The sequence below is a fragment of the Octopus sinensis genome, linkage group LG12 (assembly GCF_006345805.1).
Source record: "Octopus sinensis linkage group LG12, ASM634580v1, whole genome shotgun sequence".
In the NCBI taxonomy this organism is placed as follows: Eukaryota; Metazoa; Mollusca; class Cephalopoda; order Octopoda; family Octopodidae; genus Octopus; species Octopus sinensis.
In genome coordinates, this window is record NC_043008.1 from 55,175,726 (window position 1) to 55,191,584 (window position 15,859).

The 15,859-nt window shown below is 34.7% G+C and overlaps 1 protein-coding gene across 10 annotated transcripts in view; it reads left to right on the forward strand.

Annotated features, from left to right (window-relative positions):
• The window catches only part of LOC115218121 (keratin, type II cytoskeletal 1), a 220,083-nt gene that overhangs the window by 63,613 nt on the left and 140,611 nt on the right, over window positions 1-15,859 (forward strand). For all 10 annotated transcript variants that reach the window (XR_003882216.2, XM_029787908.2, XM_029787910.2 and 7 more), the window contains exons 3-6: window positions 5,142-5,191; window positions 8,703-8,756; window positions 11,829-11,979; window positions 15,556-15,638. Coding sequence is in view for 9 of the 10 variants with exons in the window: in XM_029787908.2 (XP_029643768.1) it covers window positions 5,142-5,191; window positions 8,703-8,756; window positions 11,829-11,979; window positions 15,556-15,638 (338 nt within the window). In the remaining variant the exon portion in view is untranslated. The remainder of the gene's footprint in view (window positions 1-5,141; window positions 5,192-8,702; window positions 8,757-11,828; window positions 11,980-15,555; window positions 15,639-15,859) is intronic.

Below are 15,859 nucleotides of genomic sequence, written 5' to 3' on the forward strand. Positions count from 1 at the left end.
GCAACAGCAAAAATGTGTAGATTACCAAACACTGTTTGAAATTTGAACTTTTATCTAGACTACTCAACTATTTTCAGTATCTAAATATATCTTCACCATATTTGATGGGTTTTTTTTTTCTTTTCCTTCCTATGTAAATTGAGACTTACCTGGTAAACAGGTCAAAAACAAATAGACACAGAATTTCTCAGTAACTAAATAAAATATCAGGAAAATTGATAGATAAATTGTAATGTGGACCACATTTTGCTTTGCCTTAAGAAGTAATATAATTACATATATAATTATATTTACACACAAATATATATATATTATATATATATATATATATATTATATATATATATATATTTGTGTGTAAATATAATATATATATATATATAATATATATTTGTGTGTAAATATAATTATTATATATATATATATATATATATTTGTGTGTAAATATAATTATTATATATATTATATATTATATATAATATATATATATATATTTGTGTGTAAATATAATTATTATATATATATATATTATATATATTGTGTGTAAATATAATATTATATATATTTGTGTTGTAAATATAATTATTTATATTATATATATATATATTTGTGTGTAATATAATTATTATATATTATTGTGTGTAAATATAATACGTATTATATATAATATATATATATATATATATATTATATATATATATATTTTGTGTGGTAAATATTATTATATATATATATACAATATATATATATATATATATTTGTGTGTAAATATAATTATTATATATATATATATATTATATATATTTGTGTGTAAATATAATATTATATATATATATATATATATATATATTGTGTGTAAATATAATTATTATATAATATTATACATATATATATAATATATATATTAACTATATATATATATATATATATGTTTGTGTGTAAATATAATTATTATATATATATATATATAATATATATATATAATTTGTGTGTAAATATAATTATTATATATATATATACATATATATATATATACATATATATATATATATATATTTGTGTGTAAATATAATTATATGTATATATGCACATGATGTTCACATACATGCACCCACAGCATTCATAAATACAATAATACAAGCACTACATGTTTAAACTTGCTTTTCCTGTCATGCAAGTAGATTTCTTTGTCTTCTTTTAGTACATATATTTATTTATTAACCTCCCTCCCTCCCTTCTTCCTTCCCTCTCTCTCTCTCTTCATACAGTTTTGTTTGTTTTGCTTTTTTACGTATTTTAGACTAATCTCTAATATCAATTACATAAATTGCACTGACCAACTAATACCTCTCTTGTTAAAGGAAATTTTTATTATAATCACTTGATGATATGATGTGTATATCTATCTGTATCTCTCTCTCTCTCTCTTTCTCCACACACATACACACATGCATGAGGGGGTGCTGAAAAGTTCCTGGCTTTGGGTGAAAGAAAATACAGGAGCATCAGTTAATGATGATTTTATTCAATCTATTCCCCTCCCAGGTTCACACACTTATTGCAGCGGTCCTTCAATTTTCCTAAACCCTGTAAAAGAACTGGGAAGGTTGGGCCTCCAACCAGGCTTTTTACAATACCCTTAAAACCAGGAACTTTCCAGTAAATCTCACGTGTATCTGTGTGTGTATATATATATATATATATTGATTTAAAAGCTTTTGTATTATTGGAAAACCTATATTTTTGGCCGAAGAGCACTCAGCATCTTAAATCTGCTGTAATAATTACAACTTTTAATAAAATGTTGTAGTGTGAAACAATTGTACCAAATTACCAGAGTCATTCTTGTTGCTTATTTTTGATTATATATATATATATTAGGAAGGGCATCTGTTGGTGTAACGAAGGGCATCCAGCTGTAGAAACTCTGTCAGATCAGACTGGAGCCTGGGGCAGCCATCTAGTTCACCAGTCCACAGTCAAATTGTCCAACCCATGCTAGCATGGAAAGCGGACGTTAAAGGATGATGATGATATATATATATATGATCAACAGAGTGTAATCACATTGAGAGAAAAGTTAGGCACAGGAGGTATCAGATGTAGTGTGCAAGAGAGATGAATGCACTGGTGTGGTCATGTGATGCATATGGATGAGGACAGTTGTGTAAAGAAGCACCAATCCCTAACTGTGGAGGGAATCTGTGGTAGAGGTTGATCCAAGAAGACATGGGATTAGGTGGTGAAGCATGATCTCCAAACTTTGGACCTCACAGAGGCAATGACTAGTGACCAAGATCTTTGGTGATATGCTGTGCTTGAGTAGAAAAGCCAAGTGAAATTTCAGTCTGGTGTCACGTAAGCGTCACCGGTGCAGGTGACATGTAAAAAGCACCTTTCAAGTGTGAAGCTTCACGGAGGCAAAGTGGTTGAGCTCCTTTCGAATGTTGGGCCTCACAGAGGCAATGACCAAGATCTTTGGCATTATGTTGTGCTTGAGAAGAACCACCATCAAGGTACCGGTGTCACACAAAGACCACCCATGCCGGTGACATGTAAAAGCACCTTCTGAGCATGGGGCCTCACAGCGGCAAGGACTGAGACCATTTGGTATTATGCCGTGCTTTGAGCGTTGGGCCTCATGGAGGCAATGACTGAGTCCATTGGAGAAGAAGACCCATCAAGCTTAGTAAAACCGCAGTGTCATGCAAATGGCACCTCTACCAATGGCACATAAAAGCACCCATTACACTCATGGAGTGGTTGGCATTAGGAAGGACATCCAGCTGTAGAAACCCTCTCAAAACAGACTGGAGTCTGGTGCAGGCTCCCAGTTTGCCAGCCCTGGTCAAACGATCTAACTCATGCCAGCATGGACAACGGATGTTAACTGATGATGATGATGATGATGATATCTATGTCCATCTCTCTAGCTCTCTCTATCTCTCTATCTCTCTTTCTTTCTCTCTATCTATCTATCTATCTATCCAATGTTTTTAGGAAGCAAATTCCTTACCACACAACTACATATATAATTGTTCATGCCCTACCCATTTTCCCATGCTAGCATGGGTTGGGTGAATACATATTGAGGCCTTGTTTTACAGTCAGATGTCTTTCCTGTTTGAGACCCTTTACTATTTAAAAAAAAATATATTTTCTTATCTTTCATTTGTCTTTATGAGAACAGAGAGCTACATAATGGTTTATCTGAATGTCAACAAATCTCATTGTGTTATGCTGAATGCATTTTACTGATGCACAATGAATAATTCACACAGACACTTATATGTTCCCATACAGATAGGTTTGGCTTGGCTTTACAAAGAGAAATACAATTCAGTATATGAAACAAAGCATGTGTGTGCATATATGTGTGTGTGTGTATGTGCATGCATGTATGTGAAACAGGTGTTGGTGAAGTAAGTTAAATGAGTAACTCAAGAGTCTATATGTGAAAATAAATAGAATTTGGTGAGTTTGACATGTATTTTGGCAAGAAAACTATTTGCTCTTGAGTCACTCTCGTAGTTTCTAAGCTTAATACTCTTACTCTTTAGTCTTTTACTTGTTTCAGTCCTTTGACTGTGGCCATGCTGCAGCACCGCCTTTAGTCGAGCAAATTGACCCCAGGACTTATTCTTTGTAAGCCTAGTACTTAGTCTATCGGTCTCTTTGCCGAACCGCTAAGTTACAGGGATGTAAACACACCAGCATCGGTTGTCAAGCGATGTTGGGGTGACAAACACAGACACACAAACATATACTCACACACATATATATATATACATATATACGACAGGCTTCTTTCAGTTTCTGTCTACCAAATCCACTCACAAGGCTTTGGTCAGCCCGAGGCTATAGTAGAAGACACTTGCCCAAGGCACCACGCAGTGGGACTGAACCCGGAACCATGTGGTTGGTAAGCAAGCTACTTACCACACAGCCACTCCTGCGCCTAATAGTTAGGGTTTTCAACTCATGGTCATAAGGTTGCACGCATTGGACTCCCTGGCAGAGCATCGAGTCTATTGAATCAAAAGACAAATGAACACAGAAGAGTTAATGACCATCCCATAACTGGTGGTGTGAGGCCTTTAGTCTTTGTTTAAACATCTCTGTAGGATAAGGAAATTCTGAAATAACACCCACGTCATTGTTAAGCCACATATGTTGCCCTTGCTTGTTTCTGGACTACTTGGCTGTGTAGGTGGGAGTGTTAACAGTGTTGTGCAATCTGTTGCTGACTTCAGATTTCAGCATGGACGTTGCTGACAGCCGTTGTCTTTAACATCTAAGATAATTTTTCAGTCTACGTAGAGTGTGTGTGTGTGTGTGTGTTTGTGTGTGTATGTGTGTGTTTGTGTGTGTACGTGTGTATTTATGTCTGTCTCTCGTTTCTTTGTTTGCATTCCCGTGAAGCAGCAGTTTCTCAGAAAAAGTAGCCTGATAGATCAAGTACTTATCACTGCTGAATTAAATCTGTCTTGATCGTATTTTGTACTAATTATATGAATTGTCATTTAAACACATGAACTATCGTTTATATTCCCCTTTGCCTCACTTTGTATATTATTTCAACACTTATTACTCTACCGATTAAACTGGATTGGCTGGAATGTTACCTGTAGAAATGTAGAAATAAATTCTTAAGGTAGCGAGCTGGCAGAAACGTTAGCATGCCGGGAGAAATGCTTAGCAGGATTTCGTCTGGCGTTACGTTCTGAGTTCAAATTCAGCCGAGGTCGACTTTGCCTTTCATCCTTTCGGGGCGATAAATTAAGTACCATGACACAACAAAATATGCTTCAGTACATGAATTCACATAAAGAATCTTGCAAACCAAATACAAAAACAAAATATATATGTGTGTGTGTATGTGTGTGTGTGTGTATATATATGTGTGTGTGTGTATATATATATATACATATATATATACACACACACACAAAATGACAAAGTAACTCAAAAGCCAAGATTTTCATGCATGGGATTTCAGGCTTTGTGCCTATAGTTGAATGGATTATTATTATCATTATTATTATCATTATTATTATTATTATTATTATTATTATTATTATTATTATTATTATTATTCTCTATGGTATTATATGTAATGACCATCATTTTTTTCTTTTGCAGAAATAAACTTAGAAAAATCAAATATGAAAGAAAAATATTACAAAGACAGAGTAAGTTAAATTTTTATTACTTTAAATTTTTTTGTTTTAGATATTTGTGTTTCATTTACTTTTATCAGATTTTTGAATAAACTCATTTTCTTCCATTTATTTTTAATCTTCATTTTCCATCAACAATTTTAACAAGTCAGCCAGTAATATACTCTTCATTGTTTGCAACCTCTTGTCAACATTCTGCTAGTTTCTCCAAAAAATTCAAAAGAATTCTTTGACTTATGATCTCAGCTCTGTGTTGTTGAATGAAATGCTTCACAGACTGTTGGAGAACAACTGAAAAGATGGCATTCTGAAAGTGCTATATCAGGAGAATATGCTAGGCATGGTAGAACTTTCCAGTCAAGCTTTTGAATAGCATTTTTGGTCAATTTAGCAATGTGAAGGTGAGTGTCATTTTGATGAAGAATCACATCGTCCCTGTGTTGGGGTTTTGGACTTTACCCATTGAATGAAGGTGATGGGCAATCGTAAAAGGAGAGCATCTCTTTTACTAGCTCAGTTCCCTTGTGGATAGGCACAGATCATCTTTGATGAGCTTTTTTAACTGAACAGATTGGCTGGAACAGAGAGATTCTGTTTGGTTGACTTTCCTCCTCTTTGAAGCACAAAAACCATTTCTGTGCAATTCTTTCAGTAATAGCACCTTTTCCATATACTGCACAAATGTCTCTGGCAACTTTGGCAGCTTTGGAATCTTGATTTAAAATAAAGTGAAGATCATGTCAAAAATACTGGGGTTTTTTTGCTTGTTTTTTTTTTTTTGTTCTTTGTAGAGGAAGAATAGAACAACAAAAAAAAACCCATAAAACACTGTTGATAAAAATATTTTTTGTGTTAATTCAAATTACATTGGAAGGAAACAGACAAATTTATCTGTCAACCCAATGTATTGTTATTGTTTAGCCCTAGTTTTACCCTAATTGAGCACCACAGTGATCAATGATTTTTAGCTGCAACCATCCCATTTTCTTTTTAAATCTTCTTGTTTAAACCATTGGCATTCAGGTTGTTTTGTCAACTATAATACTTATTTAAGTCACATTGTTTGAATCAATCATGCCATTATCTTCATAGCTTTGAGATTGCTTATCTTTAGAATGGCATTGTAGGGCAAGTGTAAGAGGACAGATCTGACTGTTCTGAACATAAAACTGGTAGAATATTTTGGCTGGATACGGCCTATTTAATTGCTAAAGGTTTAATACACTTCCATAAGGTCCAGTGTGCTGCAGTGCGATGAATAATTATGTAGTTACAAACATGTACCTAAAACACGTGCGCAAGACAGCTACATCTTTATCCAATATGGATTCGAACTAAGTGCGCAAGTGTGTAATATATATATATAGGCCAGCAGTAAATAAATAAATTGAAAACTGTGTTTTATACAGCCTCTGAATTATAAATATTACTATCGTATATATGAGGGCAATAAATTAAAATAATTTATTACCAGTGGTTAGCATGCATAAATAAAAGTGTATGTATATATATATAATGTATGTATATATGTGTGTGTGTATATATATATATGTATATATAATTGAGGTTCAGATGAATTAGGTACTTAAGTTGAAGCACCAGATCTGTGCGGTATTATCCGTACAACTCCTAGTAAGGATATCAAGAGGTGATGCAGTACGACTGTTTCAAGCAGCTCTATCTAATTGAACAATGCAATCATTACATCAATTTAAATGCAGGGCTATCGTCAGCTGCATAAATAAATAAATAGAATTTTTAATCAGTTGGACACATAGGTGAGTGTTTCTCTTGGAGTGACACTGATCAAGGTCAAATAAGGAGTGGACAAATTGCCATGTTTGAAAAGAAAGATGGTTATAATCTTTTAAACTCTCTCTCTTTTCTATGTTGAGTTGTGAGAGAGGTCATGGAAGGAGAGTGGATCACTTACAGTGTCACTGTCTTCAGAAAATGGAGAAGGGTTGGTCGAATGAGGGAGACTAGCTATTTCTTCTAGTAGAAATCCTGATACGCTACTTAACCCATTAACTGCCAAATTTTTATTCATATTTTTTTGGCTTTGCCAGGTGTCTTAGAAGTTAAAATAATATATAGTATTTAAATTTTCTTCATATGTGGACTATTTTGGAAATTATGATAAATTTCTCAAAAAGTCCCAAATGGGGGTGGAAAAAAGCATATTTATTCTTTTCTCTTCAATTGCAATAATAAACATTTTAGTTTTTTTGAAACTATAATAACAAATGTGAAGGTGTATGAAATATCAATGAATGATAAAAATAGGAAATGCGAAAAGAAAACGTTTTCAAAACAGTCAATATTTTTGTAGTTCAAAAATTGCAATTTATGACATAAAATGTCCTCTAGGATTAACCAAAGCTAATAATGACAAACTTTAACTACTAAACATTGTTAAACACACATAAGCAATTCACTTTAACCCTTTTGTTACTGTATTTATTTTGAGATGCTCTGTGTTTCTTTCAATTATTTTAAATATAACAAAGAATTTACTAAAATAACTTAGTTATCATTCAACTAGTGTTAAAATTTGTTGGAAGATTTCAATTCAAAACTTACGAAAACGAGACATTTATGCTCAGAGCCAGAGCCGGGTTGGTTACGAAAGGGTTAAATACAACAAACAACCACCAGTAAGACTGTTTTAGCAGATCCCCAAATTGGGTTCATGGTAGCGATTGGTTAAACTGACCAAAGACAGACCAATGTGCAGTACAGTATGAAACAAATGAAGAACATGCTGCATCTGATGAGATATATGGTGTAGTTTTTATCCAAAACACATCATCATCATCATCGTTTAACGTCCGCTTTCCATGCTAGCATGGGTTGGATGATTTTGACTGAGGGCTGGCAAGCCAGATGGCTGCACCAGGTTCCAATCTTGATCTGCCAGAGTTTCTACAGCTGGATGCCCTTCCTAACGCCAACCACTCCAAGAGTGTAGTGGGTGCTTTTTACATGTCACCGACACGGGGTCAGTCAGGCGGCACTGGCAATGACCTCGCTTGAATCTTTTTACACATGCCACCGGCACAAGTGCCAGTGAAGCGACGTTGGTAACGATCATGCTCGAATGGTGCCCTTTTACATGCCACGGGTATGGAAGCCAGTTGGCTGCTTTGGCAACGATCACGCTCGGATGGTGCTCTTGGCACCCTACTAGCACAGGCATAAGTGCCAGTAAGGCGACGCTGGTAATGATCATACTCGAATAGCCACTCTGTCAACAATCACACTCGTATGGTGCTCTTTGTACCCCGCTAGCACGAATGCCAGTCATCTCAAAAAAAATTACACCAGATCCTCTATGTGAAGGTAGGGGCCTCTTTATAAGCTTTGTTACACTACAAACTCTTTTTCCTAAATACACACTATTGAAATCAGGATGTACCTAATATGCTTGTGCATCTTTTATGCAATTGAATACAGTACATTTCTTCATGACCTCATGATACTTGGATTCTGAATTGTCTTCTCTTTAAATTATGTGTTTCAGCAAGAACTAGCTGCAAGATTTTCAGAAGCTGAACAAAAGCATAAAATGTTACAAGTATGTAGTTTTCTTTTAATTCTTTGTATTAAAAAAACTTTTTTATTTTATTGATATCTCTGTATTACATCTATTTTCCTGTTCTTGTATGGGTGGTCAGAGAGCTTATTTTTGTTTTTCTCTTTCTTGGAATTTTTTATGGTGTTGCATAATTTTCTATTTACCATTTTTAGTGACATGTATGACGTTTTTTTACCCACTTTTAGAAAAGAAATTACCTTTGTTCCCATTTGCAGAGTTGGCCCTACATTGCATGCTTTAAGAACTTTTCTTCCTGAATATGTGCTGTGCTGCTGAAATTGGGATTCAGCTGATAGGCTCGTGCATTTATTTATGCCATCAAATATGGAAATATGCCTAACCATTTTTCTGCTACTTTAGTCATATTACTGGAGAAGTGCTTGAAACATTTCAGTGGGTAGACTTATTCTCTCTAAAGTTCACTTTAGAAAAAAAATATCTCATAACACTTTTGTTGGCGGTGGTGGTGGTGGTGGTGGAGGCAGTGGTGGTGGCAGTAGCGGCATTGTTGGTGGTGTTGGTAGCAGTGATGGTGTTGCTGCTGCTATTGTTGTTGTTGTTGTTCCAGATCAACCTTTTGATCTTGCAGGACAATGGAACATAGGCAATTGCTAAAATGATAAGGTGCAGTCCTCAAGATCTGTAATTCTGCAAAGAATTTGCCTTTTTTTTTCTTTTCTTTTCTTTTCTTTTTTTTTTTTTTTTTTTCAAAAAAAGAAAAGAAAAAGTGGTGGCGTTCTTTACACTAGAAAACTCAGTCCAGAATAACACTTGGTTTGTTATATAAACAAAAGCCAAAACAAAAAGTTCCATAATGGAACACTGGTAGTAACAGGAAGAAATAAGCTTCATTCTGAATCCTGAACTAAATGTTTGAAGTTGTTCATCGCAGCTATTGATGATGTAAAACCTTTGGGCTAATGTAGTAGAATAGTTCTAGTGAACATCCCATGTGTTGTCTCTTTGTAATCAGGCAGAACCTCACCAGTGTAAAAGATAATATTGCTTGTGATGAAACACATTTAAATTCATTAATTATCTGCCTGAGTGTTTTTATTTTATCATTTGGTATTCCTTTTTAGTTTTCATTAGCATGGAGCAGGGATTATCTTCTTGCATTATAATTAAGTTGTCCTTGACAGTAACTCATCTTCTATGTTATCTGCAAGGCATAGGTGATACAGATAATTCAACAAAACTGACAAAAAATATTTAATTAATTTGCTTCTTTATAATAATAATAATAATAATAATAATGCAATTTAGGATAATTAGTTTGCTGTGGATGGCATTCACGTCCATGATATGATTAGAACTTTTTTCAATGAAATTATTTAAAAAGGAAACTATTTGCTCTTTTTTCTTATATTTAGTTTTATATATTCTTCTCAGTCATTCCTACAAAGTTTTGGATATGTATATATATATATATGTGCTGGCATGGCTGTGTGGTAAGAAGTTTGCTTCTTAACTGCATGGTTCCAAGTTCGATCCCCCTGTGTGGTACCTTAGGGAAGCATCTTCTACTATAGCCCCAGGCCAACCAAATTCATGATTGGATTTGGCAAGCAGAAACTGAAAGAAACTCATTGTTCATGTGTGTTGGGGGTTGTTTGTGTTTGTGTCTATAATTGTCCCCTACCACTACTTGACAACTGGTGTTTGGTTTGTTTCCATCCCTGTATCTTAACAATTCCGCATAAGAGGACGATAGCATAAATAACAGGCTTTAAAAAATAAGTTCTAATCTCAATTCATTCGACTAAAAATTCTTCAAAACAGTGCCCCAGCATGGCCACAGTCTAATGACTGAAACAAGTAAAATAAAATATATTATTTTCATGTAATTCTCACAGTCCTTGTGCTTGATTCTTCATATTATATTCTTTGATGATAATCATCATTAATAATCCTATATACTAAGCAAAAACCCCTGTTGTCATCTTTGTCCATTATGCAATTTGGGTTTTGCTGCACATTCTGTTGGTGACCCTTTGACCCTGTACAAATTTCTAAGGTAATCTGTACCTCTCCTGTAGTTGTATATACATGTATATGGTTGGTATACTTCTAGACAACTTAACTGCAATGTATAAATATCAAAAAATAGTATCCATTTCCTCACAGATTGCAGATTTAATTTACAAGCCTCTGGGTTATGGACTCAGCATGCTTCTTATTTCTTTATTGCCCACAAGGGGCTAAACATAAAGGGGACAAACAAGGACAGACAAGGAGCTTAAATCGATTACATTGACCCCAGTGCGTAACTGGTATTTAATTTATCGACCCTGAAAGGATGAAAGGCAAAGATGACCTCGGCGGAATTTGAACTCAGGACGTAAAGACAGACGAAATACTTCTAAGCGTTTTGCCCGGCATGCTAACATTTCTGCCAGCTTGCCACCTTGCTTCTACTATGTCACTCAATCTGGACAAGGGATTAAGCAAATATACAATGTGTTATTTCTTTTAGTGTCTGTTCTGAGTTACATTATTTCTATCACGTCATCAATCATATGCTATTAATTTATTATTACTTATTTATTTATTTCTACGTAATCAGTCCAATAGGTCATAGATACTCAGCCTTCAAGGATCAATTAATTATATTGGCTGATAGAATAAATACTGGATTGTGTCAAACATACAAAATATAACTCTGTAATATATGCAACAGCACTGAGATGTTAATTTATTTACTGCAAGGTGACATTTCATTCAGTTGACACTCCATCAATTACATTTAATAAACCTCATTCTTAGATCTATGCTTTGTGAGTAGATTTAGGAGATGGAAACTGTATGGCAGCCCTTATGTTTGTGTGTGTGTGTGTGTGCATGCCTTTGTGTTTGTCCCACATCACTGTTTGGCAACTGATGTCGGTTTGTTTACATCCCATTAACTTAGCAGCTTGTCAAAAGAAACTAACATAATATGTACCTATGACTGAAACATAAAGGAATAAGAAATAAAAGATTTCACTATGCAGCCATTTCTATTTTCGTAACTATAATCTCATAAATTGATCTGGTTTTTTGCCACTTCAGACTCAACATCAAGATTTAGAGAATGAGTACAATAGACTACAACAAAAATATGAAAAATTCTCTGAAGACAACAGACAAAAAGATATGAACAGAAATCAGGAATATATGCAGTTAAAGCAAGAAAAAGAAATGGAGATTGTTAAACTCAAAGGTATGCTATGTCTAATTTTGTTATGGCTTTTATTGTTCTGTAGCTTTCAGAGCAGAACCAAGGATTATCATAATACCCATTCTCTGTGTGGTCGCTAACCAAAAGTTACACTTTTTTTCATTGTTAAATGTTTAACCCCTTGACAACAATTGATGCAAATATGCAATCACACTTTTACTTGCCTACCCGCGGTTAACGTAAATATATGATGAAGAGCTGCCCTACATCTATCACTGATATATATTTACGTTCGCTATCGTGTACTTTATTTCTTGAGGTGTGCGCGCTCACTGTCCCATGCATTATCTTAGCTATTTTAGGTTACGTTCAAGTCATGAGACTAGCAGTCGACCAATCGACATGCGGATACTTTACATGCATAATACCGTGTTTTGAGTTGTACCACACGCAAGCTATTTTTTAGCTGAAAGCAGTTTTTGCACAAACTTTGCAGACATGCGTCTCATACCCAAATCTTCAGTGATAATTGACTGAACTGAACCATAACTAATCTGCATATCCTCTGGTAACTCATGGATGGTGATTCAACAATTTCCCTTCACAGCTGCACAAGAATAACTCATGCATATCATATTATGATAAATAGCTTCACAGAGTTCGTTTTCATAAACCAGTAGACATAAATGTACGACGCTATGTTATTGTAACAGTGAACGTAAATAGATGCAAGCTCGTTGGCACTTGTGTGTTTGTGTGGCCTTATTAGATAAAAAACCCAGAGCAGTGTCTTGTATGCTTTGGGTAATACCAGTGTCAAGGAGTTAACAATAGAAAAGACATCCAGCTGTAAGAAAATTTTTATGCAGATGTACTATGTGGTTAAGAAGCTCACTTTGCTTCAATGTGGTTTCTGGGGAATCTCTCTCTCTCTCTCTCTCTTTCTCTCTCTCTCTTTCTCTCTCTCTCTTTCTCACTCTCTCTCTTTCTCTCTCTCTCTTTCTCACTCTCTCTCTTTCTCTCTCTCGTCTCTTTCTCTCTCTCTCTCTCTCTCACTCTCCTCTCTCTCTCTCTCTCTCTCTCCATTTGTTTGTTTGTCATTAATGAGATAGGAAACAATTTTTACTGTAGATTAATCTATTATAGCCAACATTCTCAGAGGGTTTAGTTGATATCTGTTTTCGACAGTCAGAAGTTTAATGCCATTAAGTATATTATCCTAGTACACTGCAAAACACTTGTAGAACAAGTGAACACTTTACAAAAAGGAAGCAGCAGTCAGGTAGAGAGAGTTTCATTTTGGTCAGTAAATGTGTCACTAGTTTTAAGTTATTTTTGGTTTTATTATATTTTATTACATTTGCTTTGACCATGTAAAGATAGTCTAGTAACTAAAAATTTAGTAATTGGGTGTGTCAGCTTTCTTGTAATAGAGTTTTTAAGGGGAGTGCATGAAAGACTTTAAAGCACGCAATGTTTACACTGTCAAAGCAAAGGATCAAATCCAGAAAAACTAAAAGTAGCTAAAACTAGTGACTTGAGTCACTCTTTTGTTTCTACTAAACATTAATAAAACTATACATATACTTATTTTGAGTTATAATTTTCCTGTTTGCATCTCCATACTCTATGTGTGTATATATATAATATATATATATGTATACATATATATGTATGTGTGTATATATATATATATATATATATATATATATATTATATATATATGTATACATATATATTATACATATATATATATATATATATATGTAACATATATATGTATACATATATATGTATGTGTATATATATATATATATATTATATATATGTTTGCATCACACCATACTGTATGTGTGTGTGTGTATATATATATATATATATATATATATATATATATATGAGATCTGATCAATAAGTATCCAGACTGTTGCTATAGTAGCAAAGCTAAAGCATGCAGAGTGAAGCCACTTGGCACAGATTGACCTTGAACTCTGCTGTGCATGCACACTAGGCTTTAACGTTCTCTCTTCTGCTGTTTACAAAAGTGCTTGGAAGGAAGGTGTGTAGTGTGTGATCATTGCATTGACCATGACAGAGAAAGTTGTCATGGCAATACTTGCTCAGAGGCCTATGCAAAGTTGCAGAAAGTGTATGGAGAAGAGTGTATGAGCCACACCCAAGTGTACGGGTGGTTCAGATGTTTCCTAGATGGCTGAAAACATGTCAATATTAATGAATGTTCTGGGAGACTTGCAACTTGCAGAACAGAGAAAAACATTGCAGATGTACATGCAGCTGTGAAGGGAAATTGTCGAATCACCATCCATGAGTTATCAGAGGATGTGCAGATTAGTTATGGTTCAGTTCACTCCATTATCACTGAAGATTTGGGTATTAACGCGTGTCTGCAAAGTTTGTGCAAAAACTGCTTTCAGCTAACCAAAAAGTCACTCACAAGATCTCCTTGATTGTGTTAAGAACAATGAAAACCTTTTGAAAACTTTGTGTAGGCCTCTGAACAGGTATCACAAAGCTTTTGGCAAAATTTGATGCAGATTCTCTGCTCTACTTCCTGTGTCCTGGTCAATGCAATGATCATACGCTACACACCTTCCTTCCAAGCACTACTGTAAATAACAGAAGTGAGCTAGAACATTAAAATTTAACGCATGTGCACAGCAGAGGTCAAGGTCAATCTGTGACAAGCAGCTTTACTCTGTGTGTTTTAGCTTCGTTTCTATGGCAACAGTCTGAATACTTATTGATCAGACCACACACACATATATATTATATGTATGTGTGCATGTTTGTCCTTGCCCCCATTGTTTGACAACTGGTGTTTGTTTGTTTGTTTACATCCCCATAGAATAAGTACCAGGCCGAGAAAGTAAATACAGTGGTCCATTTGTCTTACTAAAGACTCTTCACGGCATTTCACCAACATGGCTGCACTCCAATGACTGAAACAAGTAAATGATTGTATACATACACACACACAAGGTGCCTCTGTAAAATGCACCCTGTGATCGATATAAAGTAGTGATAATGTGATAATGTGTGGGAGGAAGGACTCCTTGGTCTTACTGATAGTAAAGCAACCTCTCAAGTGCTGGTGCCATAATATAATTTACACAGTACACTTTTGTAAAGTGACTGGTGTTAAGAAAAGGTGTCTGGCCATAGAAGCTATGCCAAAAATTGAACATACAAGTAAGATGTGATCCCTGGCCCATTTAATAACACTGAATAAGGACTAACTCTGACTGTACTGACCAATTCATGCCACGCCACCATGGAAAAATGACCATAAAGTAATGATGATGGTAGTGGTGGTGATACTTGGAAATAAGTGAGCATTTAGTGTTATAAATAATGTTTAAACTTTGCCTCAAGTGTAAGCTCTCTGTGTGTGATGTTGGTGTTGTTACTTATAAAGCATTGTATTTTTGGATTCTCTGCTCATCATACTATTTGGTGAAGACAGCTTATCTCAGACACTGGTTATCTTAAAATTAAGTGGCATTAGATGTGTGTAAGTATGTCCATTATGCAGACAGACACACACGTGTGTGTGTGTATACATATGTAAAATATTTAACAAGTTTTTCTTCTTTGCAGATGAGAATGCTAACATTGTGCGAGAGTACAAACAATTGAAATCGGAGTTAGATGAATTGAAGAAGCAAGTTGAACTACAACAGGTTAGTGCTTGTATTTCTTTGAAAGGTGAAGTAATTTACTGCCAATATGGGGACATCAATTCTCCTCTGTGGGTGCTTTTAACAGAATTCTCTCTCTCTGTTGCAGACATCTAGGCCACACTCTCCATCTGAGGATAAATGTCCTCCTTCCTTCCCCACTCACCAATTGTGGAATATTTGAAGAAACTCTTGGGTGTTGCTCTTTTACTCTGATTAAGTGA